General features: G+C 38.2%; 1 protein-coding gene across 1 annotated transcript in view; it reads left to right on the forward strand.

Moving 5' to 3' along the window:
- Positions 1 to 312: 312 nt before the first annotated feature.
- GUCY1B1 (guanylate cyclase 1 soluble subunit beta 1) overlaps positions 313 to 23,276 on the forward strand; it is a gene marked incomplete at its 3' end in the record, with an annotated part of 54,274 nt that continues 31,310 nt past the window's right edge. The window contains exons 1-3 of the mRNA XM_080697159.1: positions 313 to 380; positions 15,674 to 15,774; positions 18,306 to 18,424. Of these exons, the coding sequence (XP_080553285.1) occupies positions 18,332 to 18,424 (93 nt within the window). The 5' untranslated portion in view covers positions 313 to 380; positions 15,674 to 15,774; positions 18,306 to 18,331. The remainder of the gene's footprint in view (positions 381 to 15,673; positions 15,775 to 18,305; positions 18,425 to 23,276) is intronic.

The raw sequence follows: 23,276 nt of genomic DNA on the forward strand, positions 1-23,276 counted from the left end.
GGGAGCTCCGGCGAGGCTCCCCGCTCCCTCTGGCCCCGCAGGCCTGGCCTTGGAGGAGGCTGGGGCAGCCGCCGACCCGACCCGGGCTCAGCCTCCCCCCAGCGGTGACAGGTGACCGGGGCCCGGGAGATGGCGCGCGGTGGGGCACACCGCACGCCCACGGGAAGGCTGCCCTCCGACGATCTAGCCCTGTGGATAATCCAGCGCCCCTCCGAGAGCCCAGCTAGCAGGCGGGGTGCAGATAGCGGGGCTCCCAGCCCCCTCCCACCCGCAGCCGGTCGCTGACGCTCGGGTTTCTTCCCACAGTACGGGTTTGTGAATCATGCTCTGGAGCTGCTGGTGATCCGCAATTACGGCCCCGAAGTGTGGGAAGACATCAAGTAAGTGACCGTGCCCTCCCGCCGGGCGCCGCGCTCGGCCTGGGCGCTGGCGGGGCCCGCGCTGTCCGCCGCTGCGCCCCCCGCCCCCAGCCTCCTCGCCCGCCTCCCGGGTCGCGGGCGCGCATCCTCCCTTCTCCGCCCGCCGCTCTCCTCCGCCGCCCGCTCCCACGCTCCGGAGCTGCGACCCGGAGAGGAGGGGCGGCGGGGCGGGGCCGGGAGGGTGAGAGCCGCAGAAGGGAGCCCCTGGGGTCACCGCGGCCTCCCGACCCGGCCCCAGCGTGGGAACGTTCTGCTGGAGCCCGGGCTCCCAGGCTCTGCGGGCTGATCCGCTCCCACGCCGGGAGGGGGCCCCAGGGACTGCACAGGCCTCCCAAGGCTGCTGCTACAAGGCCTCAGAAGCAAATGGAAGCCTGGGCTCCTTTATGATTTGTGCCTCTTGTAGACACAGAAGTAAGCTTGTCTGTTATCCTAAGATGCACTCCTAGGCCATTTCTTGTGCAAGTGCATCGAATGCATATGTTCATTCTAAAATAAAGTTCTGTTGGAATGCTTTCTCTTTAATATCCCTTTTAATTATTTGTCTTCTACTGTGATAAAATCTGGCTGTTCTGGAAGGGCATCGTGCTCTAACTTTGGCCCACTGTTCATGATGCGAGCTGAAATCCACTGAATGCCCGTGAGTTTAAACCTGTTTAAATGATGGGTGCTCATTTCTACTGATCCTTGATCATTTCAGTCTAACAAAGCTATTTCAGTCTCATGCTGTGGGCATGCACATTTAGCTTAAGGTATAGTTGACCATGACCAACTAACTATACCAAAATCACGTTTATGGTTTCTCATCTTAGAGCGACAATGGAACTATCACGTTATAATGAAGGTGACAGGAAGGGTTACTTTGGTGGGGAGATGGGAAAACATTTTTAATATTTACCGTAATTTCTCTCATTCTCCGATCTTACTTTGTTATCTCAAGTAAGTAATGGCTTCTTGCTATTTTTTTCCAAGCACACTATGATTATCAGCAATCAGTTCTAACATCTTAGTATGCAATGACATGGTAGAGACTTCTTATAATTAAGTTTCCATGGAAATGGCCAGAGTTATGAATTAAACACCATATTGCAACATCTCTCCCTGGATCTGTGTTGTCGAGCATTTTTTTCCTGTTCTGTAAGTCATTTGTGTTATTCAAGGGGCACATCTACATTATTATAAAGAGAAGTTGAAGCTGGGTGTGGTAGCAAACGCTTGTAATCCCAGTACTTGGGAAGATAAAACAAGAGGATCACAGGTTCAAAGCCAGCCTTGACAACTTAGGGAGGCTTTCAGAAAACTTATGAGACCTTGTTTCAAAAAAAGAAAGAAAGAAAGAGAGGAAGAAAGGAAGGAAGAAAAATAAAATCTGGCTGGAGGCGTAGCTTGGAGGTAAAATACATCTAGGTTCAATCCCCAGAACTAAGTTGCAATTTGGCAATTACATGATCATGTAATATGAGAATCTAGGCACTAAAGGTTACTTTAAGATTTGACTTTTTCCACCTTATTAGAACTTTTGTACTTTTTATTTTCCTCAATACACAGTAAAGATAGACACAAAAACAATGTAGTAAGTAGAGTAATATAAGTTGGGTTATTTTTTAGCCATTTTCTTTGTGAAATTATGAGAGCATTATGCATATCCTCCATATATTTCCTCATCAGTAAAACATATATTTCCAAATTATCTGGTGAATATACTATGACAATAAATATTGAAATTTCAAGAACATAATAAAAGGTGATTATTATGATTAAGCAATCATTATGTAATTTAACCAGATTTGGAAGGCATGTCTTAACTATTATCAATTTGGATAACTGGTAAATGCTATATAATGAAATAATCTGAAATTTAAAAAATTAAGTTATCAAAATTTTTGTTAATATTGGCTCTTTTTCTCAGCAGAGGTCAGTACCTCAAAATGGGCAAATTCCATTGATGAGAACATAACTGCCAAAAACCTTCTAATTAATTTCTAAACAATTGATTTTAACACTAATTCATCTTTAAATAGCTTTGCATAGTATTCTTAAACAATTTAAGTGATAATCCCAATCATCTAAAACTTCTTTTTGTAAAGATGAAAGAGGTCATATGAGTATTTTTTACTTACTTTTACTCATAAAATGAAGGTGTTTAAAAGAAAAAGCAAGGTTCCTCAAGTTTACTTCATTAATTCTATTTAAATAATCAGTTGTAGCCTTTGAAGAACACATAAGAACAAAATAAAAAAAATAAAAGAAGGCATATGCTTGATTCATTCGCTAATATTCAAAATGTAACTTTTATTATTTAACGTTTCAGTTAGTCTTTGGAAATATGTATTTATGAGCAGGCAAATAAATATACCTCCATTGTGTAGATGAAAAAAAAAAAAAACACCTTGAAGATTAAGCCCTTGCAAGGAACATACTGTTAGTTGAACTAGTGTTGGCAAAATAGGCATTGGTTTTCATTCTTCTTTTAGAAAAGCATCCTTGTGATGGATCCCAGAGTGCAGGTTTGTATCTGAGCCAGAAAATATGGTTCAGCTCTCTGCACTGAGGGGATTAAAGCTGCTCATTGGTCTCCTACCCATCACCCCTGAGGGATTGCTAAATGTTCCCTAGAAGATAATTTGCTTTCAACAGCAGAGATTTTCACTGCCTGGTGGTATAGCAGGAGAAATTGAAGGAATGTAATTGAAAAATTCTGCTGAAATGATTTTTGATTCCTCCTCTCCAAGGAAGGTGACTGCAATCATTGGTCTAAGATACTTTCAGTTTTAACTTTTTATAAGGAATTGAACATATAAGAAAATTTGCTTACCTCTTTCTCAGAAAGTAGCAAACTCTTCTATCTCTTTTGGTCCATAAAAATTTATCTAAATGGATGCTTATAGAATTTTATATAATACTTTTTGAGTTTAGTAGGAAATGACCATCCATCCTTCATGAGAAAGGATGCCAAACATCCTTTTAATCAGAAATAAAACAGATTCCAGACAAATCACTCTTTGTGGATAAAAGCCAGAAATAGTTTGCCATAAACTCACTATTATCAACTTTATACTCTTACCAACTTCATAAGAGTTTCAAGTTCCTCTTTTTAAGAAAAAAACTTGTCTATGCCAAACTTTCTCTTAAAGAACCAGAAAGTAAGTCTTTAAGGGGCTGTGGACTAAGGAAAAAATTAGGATATTATGTGAGTAACTATTTAATTATTAAATGAAACTGTTTAAAAATATAAGTTCTTTTCTTAGCTCCTGGACTAGAATAAAACAGTGGGCTATATTTGACCCACTGGCTGTAGTTTGCCCATCCCTGATCTATACAATAACAGATGTACAAAAACAAAAATAAGACCTCGAGTCCTACTTCAAATCTTGTTTTGTTATTTCCATTCAACTTTTAGAGGCCATTTTTCCTAAATGACAAGAAAAGTCAATTATCAATTTAGAAAATAAAGTCAATATATATGTATATACATATATATATGTAAAGTATATATACACATATAAAGTCAATATATATACATATATACATTTATATATCTATATAAATCTATACATATATATATATATACACACACATATCTAAATACTTGACTTAACCATCTCTGTTATTCTTCCATCAGCGTGAGCTAAATTAATCATCATATCAAATTACTAAATTCCATTCTGTATTTTCTAATGCCATAGGGACATTTGGATTGTCATAGGGACATTTGGATTCTAAAGATGGTTCAAAAAACTGAAAATTTCAGCATGCACAAGGCCCTGAATTCAATCTTCACCACTGCACAATAAAAAAGTAGATTAACAGGCACCTTTATGAAAACTATGATTATTTGCCCAGAGGTGAGCAGGCCATAGAACATATTTTAAACTCTACAGTGCTACACACAGTATTGATTATCCATATTTTGTTTTACTAAAAGACCTGTAATACATAGTGGGATCAAGATTTTGATATGAGACATATAAATTTGATAATAATTTAATGATTTTGTTATTTGGTAAATATTGTAGTTGGTTCCTCTAGAAGGCTATCATTTTCCCTTGAGTAAAGAATACTATTTTTTCTTTATGGTTTTACCTGACTTACAGCAGGGAAGCATGGTTTTTCATTCATTGGTTCATTTTCTCTGTCCTTTATTATTAAACTCATCTTTAAAGAGCTTAGGTTATTGTTTTAGGCATTCAGGAAAGAAAGGCAATGTATATAATCATTGCCTTTAAAATGTCTGGTTATATCTGGATATTTTTAGTCTTTATCTTTCCTGTTTGTAAGTCAAATATGGAAATATTTTACCTATCAAATAGCATATACTGATGTTCAGATTTTGAAATTAATGTGTCAAATTAAATTTGATAATCATGAATCTTGTGGTTCAAAAAGGACAAATGCTCTGATATAAATTGGTTATTTCCTATCAAGTGCTCTAAACTTTGTCTTAACTGCATAAGGAAAAATATAATACCTACTCTACGGAGTAATTACAAATATTGAATAATGTTTAACACAGTTCTTAAATAGCTGATAAGTAAGTGCTACCAATTCTTTCTCTAAAATCAGGTATTTTTCAATTCTTTCTGTCCCTGAAAGATATGAAGCGCACGCCCTCTTTCTTCTCCCTCTCTCTCTCTCTCTCTCTCTCTCTCTCTCTCTCTCCTAGTACTGAGGATTGTATCTCTGAGCTGAACCCTTAGCCCAATTTTTAGTCTTTTTATTTTTGAAACAGGGTCTCCCTGAGTTGTGAAGGGCCTCGCTAAGTAGCTGAGGCTGTAGGAGAACTGCAATCCTCCTGTCTCAGCCTCCTGGATGCTGGGGTTACAAGCATGTGCCAGCAGACCCAGCTAGCACTTTCTCTCTCTAAATATATTTTTAATTTTAAAAGTCCATTTATTTTATGATTTTAAATATAATTTAACTCCCCCTCCCAAATCAGCAACATTTTTTAATTTTAATATTTTCTATTTTATTGGTACACTATATTTTTACATCATAATGTGGATCATGTTGACAATGGCATACATTCACATAGTACTTGGTGCCCTTCCCCTCACTTCCTCTTTTTCCCCCTCCCAACACTGAGTGTCCAAATTGACCATGCTACATTCACATGTATACACATATTCAAAGGTGGCGCCTCCATTCATCAACCTCAGCCTTCTTCCTCTCCTACCCTTCCTTTCTAGCTTTGCTAAAGCTTCCCCTCCATTATCTGAAGTTCCTACAGTAACATATGCATACACATGTTCATAGCAGCACAACTTGCAATAGCCAAAATATGGAGCCAACGTAAGTCTCCATCAACAGATGAATGGATTGCAAAATTATGGGAAATACACACAATGGAATTCTACTCAGCAAGAAAGAACAAAATCTCAAGAAGATGGAAAGACCTGGAGAACATTATGTTCAGTGAGATTAGCCAAGCACAGAAAGAGAAGGGACTTATGTTTTTACTAATATGCCTAAACTAGAGAGTATTAGGGATACCAGAGGGACTCCAGATAATGGAGGGGGAACCTTAGCACTCTTTTTTAATAGTGTTAGCCTGGTACTGAAGATATTGCTATGCTAAGTGGTAGAGTACTTGAGTTGCATATGCAGGACTCTGAGTTTAATTCCTAGTCCCAGGGAAGGAAGGAAGGAAGGAAGGAAGGAAGGAAGGAAGGGAAGGAGGGAGGGAGGGAAGGAAGGAAGGAAAGAAGGGCAGATAAAGGAAGGGGAGCCCATTGCAGTATACTACATTGTAAGTCTTTATGTGTCCTAAGTACTCTAAATAATAACTAAGCACTCTAAATAATAACTTCATTGTGATTTCTCATTTTTCCTTGTCCTTTCTCCATCCCATGCAACTAGAACCTGTAACATCAACTTAGCAGTGCCTCTTAAGACTCCCCTCTTCTTTCTTTCTGGTTCATGTAGCCCTTCCTTGTGCTACTCCAACAGCCCCCTTTGTGGTTTTTTATGCCAGACTCTTTGCTACATCCTACAGACTACAAGAAAAATATTGTTTTCCTGCTGAAGTTCTATTTTGGAATCAAGGTAGCATCATATTCTTCCAACCACTTCCCTGCCCTCAGTGCTTATTATTGTTAAAAATGCATTTATGCTCTGAATATTTACCTGGTCAAAACAAACTTCAAGCCAGGCGTGGTGGAGCACGCTGGTAATTCCCACGCTTGGGAGGCGGAGAAAGGAGGATCACGCAGGTTGGAAGCCAGCCTCCCTGGTTTAAGAGACCCTGTTTCCAAATAAAAGAATAAAATAGGTCTTGGAGTGTAGCCCAAAGGTAGAAGGGTTTCCTTGAAACCCAGTCCCACCAAACAAACAAACAAACAAACAAACAAAACAAAACAAAAACTTAAAAAGCAAAATAATGTGAATCTGGGCTCTAAGGTGCAGGCCTGTAATCACAGAACCTGGGAGGCTGAGAAAGAAGAATCACAAGGTCCAAGGATAGCTTCAGCAACTTAAGGAGGCTTTCAGCAACTTAGTGAGATACTGTGGTGCATGCTTGTAATCCCCGCGCTTGGGAGGCGGAGACAGGGGGATCGTGCGCAGGTTCGAAGCCCGCCGCGCTGGCTTAAGAGACCCTGTTTCCAACACTAAAAAAATATATAAAATAGGTTTGGGAGTGTAGTCCAGAGGTAGAAGGGCTTCCAGGAACCCCAGTACCACCAAAATATAAAATAAATAAATAAATAAAATAAATAAAAGGGCTGGAAGCGTAGCTTAGAGATAGAATGCCCCTGGAGATTCAATCCCCATACCAAAATAAATAAATAAATAAATTGTTGTCATATTTTGATTAGATTTTCAAATTCATGAAGCTATGAGTTAAATTTCTGTACCTTTCCATACCTGTTTTCAAGCAGGAAGAAAACTCTGTGTGTTGTCAAATATTAATGGCTCTTTATATCTTAAAACAGTTTAAAATTTTCCAAGTCCTTTCTTCTCTATGGTTTCAGTTGAGTGCTACAACATCCATTTGAAACATAAAAGGAATTTCCAGCACATTTTTTTCCTAAATAATAAAGGTGAGTTTCCCAAAGACTGAATGTTTGGGGATTATGTGTAGGAAACTGAGGAGTCAGAACTTCACCCCTGCCTTTCTGATCTAGGCTTAAGGTTCTTTTAGGATGTAAATGTGAAGGCTGGGAGTTTAGCTCACTTGCCTAGCATGCTCCAGGGAGGCCCTGGGTTAGGTTCCCAGCACTGGAAAAAATAAAATTGGTATGAATATGAAGTAGAATCTTATGTTACATACATTAAAAATTGATAATGCATTGATTTTTTTACCCAGAAATGTCCTGAAAGTAATCTTAACAATTAATATATAGAATAAAAATAGATAAAACAGATGCTTTTTAGTATCAGAATGTTTTTCTTTCTAAAGCTCTTCCAATTAGCCTGAAGGATAAGGAAAGCTCAGTAGATTACTTGGTAGACTCAGTAATGTGTGAAGTAATTTGAGGGAACTAAATGCCCAAACACAAATCACTACACATATCTGCCAGTGAGCTCATTGTATGGGCTTTCCCAGGACCTGGACCATGTTGAGGGGGCTTATGACATCTAAGGCCAAAGGCTTATTGCAGGTGTCTTGTTTTTGTTTGCATTTTATTATCTAAAGTATCCCCCAGAAATCAAGGTGGGTCTTGGGGTTTTTATTTTCCTTGTATTCTGCAATTTCTGAGAATTAAAGAAATTATAGAGGCATACTACTTTATTTGGCATGCCAGAGAAGGAACCTCACACATTATCCTGAGCACCAGAAGAAAAACCAGATCTGTGTTCTCACTCTTAAAATACCCAGAAAAGATGCTGGCAAACATTAGCCAGACGTGGCCGCCATTTGCGAGCATGATGTCCTCTTCACTGTCTTGGTCCCTTTTCTCCAGAATAAGGGACTCTGACAAATGTTTCTCTTTGTTGTGTTGGAAAGCATTAGTTAGGGTTGATGTTAGGTAGACATTGACAGAAAAGAAATGGACACTATACAGAACTCTAACTGGCTCAAGTAGGAGACAAATACTGAAAAGCCCAAGTATTTGCAGCTTTTGCATTTGCTGCTTTGCCGCCTGGTCCACTCAACTTGAAAGAGTGGGAAAATGTTGACTTTAATGTTTGTGTTTAGCAAAATGGAGTACCTTTTTCTATATAAGCTATATAAAAATATATTGAAGTCAAAGTGGTTTTTAGTTAAGGCAAAAGATTCAGAAGTTTTTTGCTGTACCTCTTTATGACTGTGGCATCAGTTTTATTGCAAATGCTGATCCATTTGCCATTCATGGCTGAATCATGAAATGTTAAGACCTTGCTTTGTTGAAATTCACTGTGCAGTTTCAGACCTCCCAAACATAGAGGCTGAGCAGGCTACACATCCCATTTACCCTCAGCGCTCCAGCCTCATAGACCAATTTTCAGTTCCTTAACCATACTAGACTTTTAGATGTGTCCCAAGAATACCTTTCTTTAGAATGGGCTTCTTTCCCTCACTCCCCTCACCCTCGCCTGTAAACTTGTAAACATTGTACTTCTCAGCTTTGCACTGTCACCACAGATGTTACCCCTTCCTTCCTTCCTTCCTTCCTTCCTTCCTTCCTTCCTTCCTTCCTTCCTTCCTTCTGTGATACTGGGGGTGGAACCCAGGGGCTTTTCTACTTTTGGTCTATACTCCTATTTTATACTTTATTTGGAAACAGGGTTTCACTAGGTTGCTGAAAGCCTAAGTAGCTGAGGCTGGCTTTGAACCTGTCTCAGCTTCCCAAGAGCTGGGTTTACAAGTGTGCACCACCACGCCCGACTCAAATATTACTTTTTAGGAGAACCTTCTCTCATGTCCAAAATTGTACAGTGTTCTCTGTTTATATACTTTCTCTATGCTCTATCAGTCTATCTCTCCCTAAATATGTATAAGATATTTATAGAAAAATTAATTTTCCTTTACATTCTTAATTTCCAGAGACCAGAACACACACATATTCATCACAAACATGGGTTTCTGAAGTTGGAATTTATGGTGTCCTTAACCCTACTTAAAAAATACATATTCTGTCAAAATAAGTACTTTCTCCCTGCTTTATAGCTTATAACTGTTAAGTAAAAATTGTATATATTTTACATGTACAGATTGATCTTTTGATGTATGCATATGTTGTGAAGCAATCACCATAGGCAAGCTAATAAAATATTAATCACTTCTCATGACTACCTTTATTGTGATGAGAACACTTTAGATCTACCGTATTAACATACTTTATTTATACGTTAACTCTCATCACATTACTGTGCAAGTGGGAATTTCTTATATCAGTAAAGGCAGAAGATATGGCAGTGAGTGCTATTATTTCCTCTTGGAAGGGTAGGTGCTCTTTTTTGTTGTCTCGTGGGCATTTTAGAGGGTTTAAGAATGCTGCTATTGGATTGCCAATTTCACATAAAAAAAGACAGTTACTGTACCAGTATTGGGAATGGCCTAGGAAGATTTGAGAAAGCTCTGATTATTAATAAATAGATTTCAAAAATTTGGTAGGGGGCAAATCTGTGAAAGGACTTGGTTTTTTGCCAAGAAGCAGGCAACTATTCCAATGTAAATTAACGCAGCTAAAGGTAATTAACAAGTCTATAGGAGAGGGGAACTAGGACTTTCTCATCCTCATTCTAAAGACAGGTTTACATAATTGGATAATCTAGCTAGCATGGGAAGAGGGGATAGAAAGGAGACACACTGGCAGGAAAAGTAAGGGGAGGAACTTTACAGGGACTTTTACTAAATCAGAATTACGTGAAACAAGATGGAGGATGTCATGTGTATAAAAAGTCTGTTCCGTGTTCTATAATTCGGTGATTTTGTTCAAAGCACCCCCTCATGTTCCCCTGGGGTAACATGAGGCTGTAATTGTCTTTTGTATTTCTATCTTATAAATAAAAAATATATATATATTTTTTGGTGGTACTGGGGTTTCTGGAAGCCCTTCTACCTCCAGGCTACACTCCCAGACCTATTTTATATTTTTATTTGGAAACAGGGTCTCTTAAGCCAGCGCATCTGGCTTCAATCCTGCACAATTCTCCTGTCTCCGCCTCCCAAGCACGGGGATTACAAGCGTGCGCCACCACGCCCGGCTGTATTTCTATCTTTTTAATAAACTTCTTTAAATCTTCAGCAAGAGTTTGGACTATTGCATATTTATCCTTAGCTCAGGACAATAACCTGTGGTTTTTGTGTTTTTTGGGGGGAATTATTCCCAGGGGTCTAACAAAGGCCCCTGGGGACAGTTCCCCCATCTTCTCTCAAAACCGTGATGTTACTGCATTGGATTCAGGACGTGACAGGAGGCCTTTAGTGTGTATGGAAAAGGAAGGTATGTGTGATGCTGTTTAAAGTCAATGTCATAGACCAGAGATAAATGTCTGTAATGCTGAAATTAAGTTTTAAACCAGAAGGAAGAAATCGCCATGTCATTCTGCTGTGAATGTAGCATCTCACTTATATTGGAGAGTTACCACCTGGCTCTACAGTCACCGTGCTAAGTGCTAACTCACTGTCTTAATCCTCACAACCACCATGGAAAACAGATGTTCTGGTTATGCTCATTTTAAAAATAAGAACCAACTGAGACTTTGAGACCTTTAAAAAACAGACTCAAGTCACACAGCTATTGATTATCAGAGCAGGAACACTGGCATAGGTGGGCTTGTAATTACCATACTATGTGCTTTCCCTTAATGAAAATCTTTAATTTTCTCCTTCCTGAAGATTGTAAATTTACCCAGGACACAGACAATGTATTTGCATGTGTCCTGGGTAAATTGGAATGTTCCAGCACTTGTATGAATAATATTATATGCATATATAATATTATGTACAAATATAAGTAAAATGAACTTACCAAGATTGTGTGTGTGTGTGTGTGTGTGTGTGTGTGTGTGTGTGTGTGTCTAGCTAAGTTTCTGAAGGTCTTGATAAGTTGCTGAGGCTGGCCTCAAACCTACAATTCTCCTATTTGAGGCTCCCAGTTACTGGAATTACAGGCATGCACAACTGTGCTCATCTTGATTATAATATTTTAAAGGTAGTTTTATTTACAAATGCACACATCTGCTTAAGAAAATTTTGAAGCCAGACGTGGTGGCACATGCTTGTTATCCCAGCATTTGGGAGGCTGAGACTGGAGGACCGTGGTTCACAGCCAGCCTCAGCTACTTAGTGAGGCGCTTTGCAACTCAGTGAGACCCGGTTTCAAAATAAAGAATAAAAAATAGGGCTGGGGGTGTAGCTCGGAGTTCGAATGCCTCTGGGTTCCATCCCCAGACCCTCAAAATAAATAAATAAATAAATAAATAAATAAATAAATAAATAAATAAATAAATAATTTTGAACCAGTTGCTTTGAGAAGAGCTGCAGACTGAGAAGCTGCCCAGGCAGGCTTAAGGATGAATTGCTTACATGGACTGAGGAAGCCACTGATAAGGGCTCCTTTGAAATGTTTATAGGTTACAGGTGTGCTTTAAAAAGTAAGGCAATTAGCTGGGTGCTCTGCTAAACTTAGTTCTTTGGAGCCTGAGACAGGAGGATCGCAGGTTCAAGGCCTGCATGTAGTAATGTAGTGAGACTCTGTTTTAAAATAAAACAAAAGGAACCTGGGGTGTAGCTAGGAGGTAGAATGTCCCTAGTTTCAATCCCTAGAACAACACACAAACACAAACAAAACAAACAAACATGAAAATTGCTATTAAGGGTCTCTCATGCCAGGCTGGTTTCAGTCAGGGGAAAAAGAGGAATAATATATTAAAAGTGATGTTGCTTTGCCTAAAACTAAGATACCCTGGACTGTCCCTCATGAGAGCATGGGTGAGTGAACACATTGACTCAAGGGCTGCACTCTGCCAGTGCTGGAATCCGTCACCAGATTTAAAGGAGCAGTCTTTCCTCTGGGCAGCTCCCTCAAACTAGAGCTTGTCTGCAAGTTCAGACTTGCTAGAAGCATTAGATTTGGATCATGAAAATGCAGAGGCTACTCATGCTTCTCAGACACTTACACACACACATTTTTATATGTAATATACATGTTATCTGTGTTTTTTTTGTTTTGTTTTGTTTTGGTGGTACTGGGCTTCTTGGAAGTCCTACCTCCAAGCTATACTCCCAGACCTTTTTTTTTTATACTTTTTTTTATTATTATTTGGAAACAGGGTCTCTTAAGCCAGCGCGGCTGGCTTTGAACATGCGCGATCCTCCTGTCTCCTCCTCCCAAGTGTGGGGATTACAAGAGTGTGCCGCCACGCCCAGCTCATTATCTGTGTTTTTTTACAATACCTTTCCAGCTTTCTCCAGTGGATCATCCTAGGTCAATACACCTTCTGCATGCAGTCCTTAACTAGAGTATGCTCTGATAACACTTACAGGATCTTTTCCCTTTATCATTACTTCTACTTCATATATTTTTTGAAATTAGAAATTAGAATGCATATATACATGTACGTGTGTGTGTGTGTGTGTGTGTGTGTGTGTGTGTGTGTGTGTGTATTATAGCATTTACCAAAGGGTAAGTTAATGACCATACATTATATTTTCATGATTTTTGGTTACTTACTGATATTTAATATTAGAGATTTAAGGTGTTTGAAGTGCTCTGTCCCTTTTTCTTAATATCTATGTATGTTTGGAGAGAAGGAGAATCTCACGTTTTATACACAGCTCTACGGTTGCGTATGCAAATATATGAGGCACTATAGTCATTAGGAAAATGTATCATGCTCTTTTGCATACTTTTCGCTTTATAGTTGTAGAAAGTAAGTTATATTGTTGCTGCCATTATAGAAAAGACAGGTATATATATATATATATATATATATATATATATATATATATATATATGTGATGTATATTGTCTTCCAAGTCTATTCAATTAGTAAATTCTGGGTTCTAAACTTCAGGTCCCCATGCTTATCAAAATCAGGTTTTTGCCAAGCGTGGCGGTGCACATTTGTTATCTTATGAGACCGGAGATGGAGGGTTGCACAGCCTTAGCTGCTTAGTGAGGCACTCTACAACTTAATGAGACCTTGTTTCAAAATAAAAGAATAAAAATTAGAGCTGAGGGTGGAGCTTAGATGTAGAATATCTCTGAATTCAATCCCTAGTACTGCAAAAAAAATATATATATATATATGTATATATATGATATATAACATGATATATAAATGTTTCTTTTTATTTTTTGGTTGTATGTTTGGTTTTGTCTCCCTCTTCTTTTCTTTTTGTCCCCCCCCCCTTTTTTTTGTAGTGCTAGGGATTAAACCCAGGGCTTTTCACGTTAGGAAAGTGATTTCTCCATCTCATGGTTTTCTTTTTCTTTTATAGAAGCTTATTATCTTACAAAGAATTAAAAAATAAAGGAAAGAAGAAATGCACTGACTCATGGTTTTCTGGGTGGAAGGAATAGCTATTCCTCTATTTTGTGCAAAGAGCCTGTGTATTCTGCTTAAACACACATTTAAGACTTACAGATTGCTGTGTGTTTCTGAGAAACTGAATGTATAACTGTGTCAAGTAAATGCTATGTTCTAGAGAACATTGAATGAAATAAGACACATCATAGTTTTTATTCCCTTGAACAGCAGTTGGGATAATCCAGTTCTGAGGAGAGAAAAGACTTAGGCTTGCCTTGAAGTCTGCCTGATCACAGTGTGTAGTTGCTCTTCTTTTCTCTTGGCACATACAATGATTTAAATCAGTTGAATGAAGAGTCAGAGAATGATATCCAAGCTTGGTGTATTTTTATGAATTTAACACTAGAAAAGATGGCTGGGAATTTCTCAGCTCCTTTCTCCACCTGACAATGTTTTGAAGGATGTCTTCCCCCTCCTCTTCGGACACTTGTTTGAGAAAAGTCATCCAAATCCTATCAAAATAAATGTATTTGTAGAACTATGATGACTTAAAAATGATAACTGTAATTTCCTCGCACTAAAACTGTGTATGTTTTGAGCTACTGTGTTTAATAAGGGAAGGATGAATTGGAAGATTTTATCAGTCCACTTGGCGTCTCAAGCAAAATGTATTTAAAACATAACTCTTAATCTTAACCCTCAGTCTGCTTCCAATAGTCTTTCCAAATTTAGCTACTTATGACAACATCCTTCCAGTTGCTCAGGCCAAAAGCCTCTGTGTCATCCCCGACTCTTCTCTTTCTCTCACACACTGTGTCCAATCCATCAGCAAATTCTGTTGAGTTTTTCTTTGGCCGGCAGCATGTGTTGGCATTTGAACCAGTGTCACCCTCTGCCCTGCTCCCACTCTAAAGCAAAATACATTTCTCACCTCAATGCAGACAATAGACTTCTATCTATCTGGCCTTCCCACTGTTGTCCTACACACCTTTGGTCCATCCTCAGTGCAGTGACCAGCTCAGTTTCTGTCACTGTCCTTTAGCAAGTGGCCCACCTCTGCATGTATTTCAGGATAAGCTTTTCGTCCGAACGGCCATTCAGGTCTAATCACTGTGGCTTCTTGTGACCTGACCTCCGTCCTTACAGTTATTTCTCTGTCCATCCACACTGGCCGCTGCTGTTCCTCCTCAGATCAGGATGCTTCCCCAGGCCCTGCCCAGACCATACGTCCCCAGACAGACTGCTCCTGGTTTGCGGGGATGTCACTTGCATGCCTGCATCTGTGAGGCCTTCCTGGGTATTGGACTGAAACTCCTGCCCGTCTACTCTGCTTTGTTTTATTAAATTGTATTTTATTTGTTATTTTTGTTGATGCAGTATAATTATACACAATAGTGGGATTCATTGGTTTTATGCCTTTTCTGTCTCCTGTAGCAGAATATATGTGTGCCAAGAGATTAGCAGTTTTTTTTTTCAGTTTTACTAAAGATTGTATTTATGATCCTAGAAGAGTGCATACAGGGACTAAACAAATATTTGCTGAATCTTTAAACCAAAAGTTCCTTCTTGATTATATTTAGTGTCATGTATTGTATTGGGCACTAGAGAGCCATATTATGCTAGTTGTATTAAACTATATTTAAACATATCATTCTAATTTGTGGAATGGGATGAGACATAATTTTTGCTTAATTTCTAGGTTTTTTTAAGGCACAAAATGTTCATTTAAACAAGTTTTTCAAAAAACAAGTCTTAGTTTGGATACAAAATCATTGTTGATAGAATCATTATGACTATGGTATAGCTCTTCTTTCATTTCAATTTCTCCCCCCCCATCACTCTCTCATTTTGTTTTACAGAAAAGAGGCACAATTAGATGAAGAAGGACAGTTTCTTGTCAGAATAATATACGATGATTCCAAAACCTATGATTTGGTTGCTGCTGCAAGCAAAGTCCTCAGTAAGTAGAAAGCAACTTTCCTTCTCTGGCTCAATTACTAACAGAGGCCCAAAGGACTGTGTTCTTCAAGACCATAGTGGGCCATTATGCAAGTTTTTCACTGCACAAGCCAGGGTTGGAGTTCACTCACATACAATGTTGAGCTTGGCCTTTTTGAATCCTGTTCTTCATTTTACAAGCTCCTGCTCACAGAAGTGAATGTATTAGGAGAGGAAAAAGTATCAACACTTAATGTAATAACTTCATGTACCATGGCAACAATACAGTAACTAACAAGTGTAGTATATAAAAAATATTAACCACCAAAGTTATTTGCAATCACAAGTTATGCTAGCTGTTGGTAAAAGAAACAGGAAACTGAGACCTACCTCAGTCAAAAATCATTACTGGAGCCGGGCTTCAGTACCATCAAAAAAAAAAAAAAAAAAAAGAAAAGAAAAGAAAAAAATCATTACTGGAGAAGACAAGTTCAAAAACTATCATGTTGGAAAGGGTTTTTTTTTTATTTTTTGTTTTTTGCTTTGTTTTGTTTTTGGTACTGGAGCTGGAGCACAGGGACATTCTACCTCTGAGCTATCCCCAATCCCTATTTTGCAACTCAGTGCAACAGGGTCTCACTGAGTTGCAAATGGCCTCACTAAATAACTGAGGCTGTCTACAATTACAGTCCCCCTTTCTCAGCCTCCTAAATGCTGGGATTATAACTGTGTGCCACCACGCCTGGCTTAAAAAGTTGTTCTTACAGCAATGTCTTTTCTTCCTATAGTGATTAATTTACACCTAGGCTGCTATTTATGTAGAAGAGAATGAATTTTTTTAGCTTTGTCTAGCAGAATATAAGGATTAGAAAAATCTAATAAACAGTTACTCAGAAAAATGATACGGTCTTATTAATAATCAAAGTTGAAAAGTAGCATTACAGGGGAAATCAATACATATTTTTCAATATGGTTTTAAATGAAAAGAACTTTTCTGGAGACAATTTAGCATCATCAAATCCTTTAAAAATATTCTTAAGCCGGGCATGGTGGTGCACGCTTGTAATCCCCGCCCTTGGGAGGCTGAGGCAGGAGGATCGCACTGGTTTGAAGCCAGCCTCAGCTACTTAGTGAGGCTCTCAGTAACTTAGTGAGATCCTGTTTCCAAATAAAATATAAAATAGGTTTGGGAGTATAGTCCAGAGGTAGAAAGCCCCTGGGTTTCACCCCCAGTACCACCACACACACAAAAATTATATATATATATATTCAAGCTGGGCATGGTGGCACATGCTTATAATGCCAATACTTGGGAGGCTGAGACAGTAAGATCTGGATTTGCAGCCAGCCTCAGCTACTTAGTGAGGCCCTCCACAACTTAGTGAGACCCTGTTATAAAATAAAGAAAAGAAAATAGGCCAAGGGTTTAGGGTTTAGCTCAGAGGTAGAATGCCCCTGGTTCAATCCCCAGCACCACTAAATAAATAAATAAATAAATAAATAAATAAATAAATAAATAGTATATGTTTAAACTCTTTGGGAAGTTTCGGTTAAGGAGTACTAGACCTTTTATATCAAGATTTGTGTACTTATGTCACAGTTATAGTATTATTATTTTTAATATCTTCTTAATGGCTTATTTTAGTCTCATATAAGTAGTTCAGAGTAATAGGGACCTACATGTACAAAGCACTTGGGAAGCTCCTCCCACCCCCAGAGCTCCTTCCCTACCCTCTCCCCTTTCCCATATGTATTACAAAATAAATAAATAAATAAATGTCTACATGTTAAATAAAAGGATCATTTGAATAAATTGTTGCATCTATATGTTAAATAAGATAATGATTAAAATAGGTACTTTATCTATCTATTTATTTATTTATTTATTTATTGGTGGTACTAGGGTTCCTGGAAGCTCTTCTACCTCTGGGCCACCCTCCCAGACCTATTTTATATTTTTTAATTTGGAAACAGGGTCTCTTAAGCTAGCAAGGCTGGCTCTAAACCAGCGCAATCCTCCTGTCTCCACCTCCCAAGCGCGGGGATTACAAGCGTGTGCCACCCCTCCCGGCTAAAATAGGTACTTTAAAAACTACAGAAAATGTTAAACTTTAGAAAATATGGATAATTGGATATTAGGAAAAACACAGGGCACTAGGGTACATACTGTACACAATGAATTTTTGAATATACATATTTTGCATCAAAATATTTTCGTGTGCATTACTGATGATTTAAAAATTCCCCTTTGTGGAAGTAATGAATACTAAATTAAGTATATAAAAATCAAAATTACGGAGTCTGTTAACAAGCTGAAAAATTATTTTATTCTAATAAATACAAATTTACACTGCTAACATTCATAGTTTCTCTAATTTCCTTGGATGGTCCTAGCCAGGATTTTGTTATGTTTCAGTCTATGTTTTCTTTGCACAAGAATTGTCAATATTTCAAATCATTTTAATATACACTTACCTTCATTTTTCTCAGTAACAATAGCCCCTAAAACATGTGTTGTTGTTTTGTTGTTTTCCTAACAAACCTATAAAACAGATCTTAATGCGGGAGAAATCCTCCAAATGTTCGGGAAGATGTTTTTCGTCTTTTGTCAAGAATCTGGTTATGATACCATTTTGCGTGTCCTGGGATCTAATGTCAGAGAATTTCTCCAGGTAAGCAACTTGAAGCCCTGTTGTTGACAGTTCTGAGTTTGTGGATCTTAAATATGGGTCCTGGAATGCTTCTGTCCAGCCAGCTGGACAGGAGTGTCTCTTTGCTAAAATGGAATCGCTGAATCACTGGTCTTTTACATATATAACCATATTAGATGGTCTTGAAGATATTTTAGCACTTTGATTCATAGTTTTTTAAATTTCTAGTTGTTGACATTGAACATGCAAGTCATAAAAATAGTCTTTAAAAACTTCAGATTCTCTTATGATCTGTTCAACTTTTTCTTTTTTAAATGTCTGGCTCTTGTTTTTTTGTTTTTTTTTTTTTTGCGGATCTGGGGATGGAACCCAGGGGCATTCGACTTCCAAGCTACACCCCCTGCCCTATTTTTTATTCTTTATTTGGAAACAGGGTCTCACTGAGTTGCAGAGGGCCTCTCTAAGTAGCTGAGGCTGTGCGCGAACCATGATCCTCTGGTCTCAGCCTTCAGAATGCTGGGATTATAAGCCTGAGCCACCACGCCCGGCTCTTTTTTAATGCTAATGGTTGCAATTTTGTGTTTTAGGTGTATAAAACAGTCTCTTCCTTTTTCTTTTTGTAAAATATTCCTGTTTCACAGAATATAATGAAAGAGTCTTCCAGTATTGACAAAGTCCTACCTGGAGTCTGTCATTTAGGAAAAAGCACCAAGCGGTGCCCCTGGGCATCATTGCTCTAAAGGTACATACTAGTCTATCAGAGAGTGAAGAGGAGAAAACCTGCAAAGGCCACCTTCAGGTAAAAAAGTTAAACAGTGTCACTAAAGGCCTTTAGTCTTATAGTCTTGTTAAAGTTTAGAAGTTTTTACTAGTTTACTAGCACATTACCCATCAGATGGGAGACTATTTCTGGCCAGACAGTACTATTTTAAGTACTGGCATTTGTGAGACCCTCTTCTTGAAATGTGTTAACATTGAAAATTATGTAGTTATTTGCAGGGAATATTTCTAAGCTGGTTGCAAAGAGGAGCCAGATCATGCTGGAAAATGATGTCAGTGCAGGACCAGCTGAACCGAAGCCCAGTTCTGAGGGAATGTAAACTACTTTCAGCCCAGCTGCATTATTGATTTAGCAGCCAAAATAAGAACCTTAGTGTTTAATCAAAATGTCTGTTGTTTACATAGGGACATTTTTTCTTATAAACTTAAAACAGCATTATATCAAGATGGAAACCGCCTTGCGATCTCCTGCTGCTGATTTACTAAATCTCTGATGTCAAAAAAAAAAAAAAAAAAAAAAATAGCTGCTGCTTCCAAATGAAGTATCTGCCGGGAGATATTGAAATTAAAATTTAAATACAGGCAAGATTTAACTGGGTCATGTTAAAAGCACTAAAGCTTGATACTTTAAAGAATGTTGTGATTTTAGATTTTATAATATATATTCCAGCTTTTAAATATTTCTGTTGACTCCCGTCACTTTGTTAGAGACTTTTCAACTTGTTCTGTCTAAACTGTAACATTCTCTCTCAATGGCCATCTTGACACAACAAACAAATGTTCAAATGGTTTCACTAATTTTGTTTCTAACTTTTATGCACTTGACCATTTGCAAAACTTATGACCTAGTGAGAAAGCAAGCGGCCATGTAGGTGTGTTTTTCTGCCTCCCAGAGCAGCACTGTGTCCAGTACAATGTCAGTCACCAACCATTCAACATGGAAATGGGGCATGTTGCAAGTTTAAATATACACCAGAAACCAAAAACAGTAGAGGAAGAATATAATGTAGCTCAAAATTTCATATTAGAATGTGGCCAACAGATCTTTAGAAGATGAACAAGTTTATTTTCCCTCTGTGTAAAGGTATGAGCAATGAGGAAGCTAGAAATTTAGGATACCGTGAAGTTTTCAACAATATTATCCAATTTTCATCCAGTTTTCTTTTTTCCCCTGGTTTTGAAACTCTTGTGTTAATGGCAATTGAATTTGTTAGAATGCTGCTCTTCTTAACAGTAGTCATTTTTATTATGATTAGCCTAATTACATATACAATGAATGAAGCTTGTTCTGTTTAAGTGACTATAAAAATGAAACAATTGACTTTTGTACGTTGTTTAGAGATCCTAACTTACATATAAAAGTTGACATTTGAATTATATATGGTAATCAAATATTCATCGTGGATGTCAACCCTTCACTAAGGAGTAAGACAAATTGGGCTTTGATTCTTTTTTCCTTTCTTTTTTATTATTATTGGTTCATTGCAGTCATATATCATGAGGAAGTTCAGAGTGATAGAGACGTACATTTCACGCAGCACTCTGAGCTTCCCCCTGGCTGCCACCTCCCTCCCTCACCCTCCCTGTGCATGCCATTAAGATTGGCATCAATACGTTTGTGCGTGTACATCATGTCCATTGAAGTGTCAGATGCTTCCCCCCATTTGTAGAAGGTAGGGAGAAATTGGGACACAGGAGGGACTCTAGACAAAGGAGAAATGCCAGGGAGTGATAGGTAGAGGGGGTTTGTGGGGGAGGCAGGTGAGAGGCTGGAGACTCTGCAAAGGAAACACTTTAAAGGGTGTCATCTTAAACAGACATTAAGGGCTTGTTGGGTTTTTCTTTTTCTTTTTTCACCTGTTAGTTTTAAGCAACAACTAGATCTTTAAGTTGTATTTTCTAAATGCTGAATTTTGAGAATTCTGCTTTGGATGATTTTTCTGTTTCTTTACATGACATCTTCAATATCTTCATTCTATAACCCCAGTGAATTTTCTTTTTCTTTTTTTTTTTTTTTTTTTGATACTGGAAATGGAGCCCAGGGGCATTCTACCTCCAAGCTATACCTCCAGTATTCTATTTTATTCTTTATTTTGAAACAGAGTCTCACTGAGTTGCAGACTGCCTCACTAAGTAGTAGCTGAGGCTGGCCAGGAACTGTGATCCTCCAGCCTCAAGCCTCCCAAATGCTGGGACTACAACCATGCGCCACCACGCCCGGCTCCCCAGTGAATTTTATAAAATGAAAATATATCTCATCTTCTTGCTTGAAGACTTGAACAATTCTTTGTTGTTCACTGAAAATATAAAATATTTAGGACATTTGAATCTACACTCATCCCATATCTATGCTTTCTCTTCCTCAGTTTAGCCAAACTTAACCTCCTTTGGAGTCTTTATTTATCTGGTTTTCTCTGTCCTCTGAGCTTTTGCACATTCTTTTCTCTCTGCCTGGGACATTATTTTCTCTCCTTTTCAGCTAGGTAAATCCTATTTATTCATCCTTCAGGTCAAGCTGCTGTTTCCAGGATGATGTCACTTCTCTCTCCAGTCTCCCCCCATGTGAGTCAGGGTGACTAGACTTTCTCAGGCTCGCACAGCACCCTCTCCTTCGCCAGCCACACACACAAGTTCTCACCCTGCATTGCCGGTTCCTGTTTGTTGGCCTGGAATGTAAACTTCAGGAGACTAAAGTCAAAGCATAATCTCTTAATGATGTATCTTTACATATACAACCTGTATAGCTGAGGTGAATTAATATTTTCAGAAAAAACAAAAATAAAACCAACTATTTATATAATTATATAAAGAAAACACTAATAAGGGGCAAACTCACTAATTACATAAGATGAATTATTTTAGTAAGGATAATCAAGTTGGGCATGGTGGCCTGTCATTCTAGTATCTGGAGACTGTATACAGGAGGATCACAGGTTCAAGGAAAGCCTCAGCACTTCAGCAAGACTCAGCAACTTAATGGGAACTTGTTTCAAAATAAGAAATAAAAAAGGGCTGGAGTTAGCCGGGTGTGGTGGTGTACCCTTGTAAGAGACTCTGTTTCCAAAAATAAAAAAGTATAAAATAGGTCTTGGAGTGTAGCCCGGAGGCAAAAGAGATTCTAGGAACCCCAGTACCACCACCAAAAAAAAAAAAAAAAAAAAGGGCTGGAGTTGTAGCTCAAGGGTACACCACTTCTGGATACAATCCTCCCCCCAACACACACATAATGAATTCAGGGTGAGATTATATAGCTTTATTTAGAGACAAAGCATAAATTGAACTAAATAGCACACAATAAAGCAATTTCCTTTCCAGGTAAGTAAAGTTAATGATAGTAATTAAATTTCAAAGTTACTTGTTTTAATCTGTTGAGACACAGTTCATTCTGATATTTCTGATGAAGCTCCCAGAGAATAATAAAATACTAACAGAAGTCATAGCATGAGAGATTATTTGACCATGTTTTTGCTGGGCAATTCTAATTCATTTATCATACCAAAAATTAGTTAATTTTGAACTACTTATAGCTTATAAGTTAAAATTTTAAAAATTTGACTATTTTAGTGAATAATCCCTTTATTCCTTTTTACAGTCTATAACTGAAAACTCACAGTGTAGATATTATTTGTGGTTAAGTTCCAGAAAAATATCTTTTCCTCCCACAGATTTTATCATTTCCTTTGATTAGTTGGTTTAAACAATGGAAATTAACATGTCTTCTCCCTTTGAAAGACTTGGCTTCCAAAATTAAATTCGTGACCCCACATTCAATCTCTCTTACACTTTCACATTCATTTTTTAAAAATTTACATAATGATTATTTTAAACCACTTTCAGACTAACAAAAAGTAGCTTACAACCCTAAGAAGATACAGTAATAAAATGTAAGTAATATTTTTCTTTTTTTGGGGGAGGGTTTGAGATGAAACCCAGGGGCATTTGACCTCTGAGCTACACCCCCTGCCCTATTTTTTATTCTTTATTTTGAATCAGGGTCTCACTAAGTTGCAGAGGGCCTCACTAAGTAGCTGAGGCTGTCCATGAACCGTGATCCTCTGGTCTCAGCCTCCAGAATGCTGGGATTACAAGCACG

The sequence above is a fragment of the Muscardinus avellanarius genome (genome assembly GCF_963383645.1).
Source record: "Muscardinus avellanarius genome assembly, chromosome: 6".
Taxonomy (NCBI): Eukaryota; Metazoa; Chordata; class Mammalia; order Rodentia; family Gliridae; genus Muscardinus; species Muscardinus avellanarius.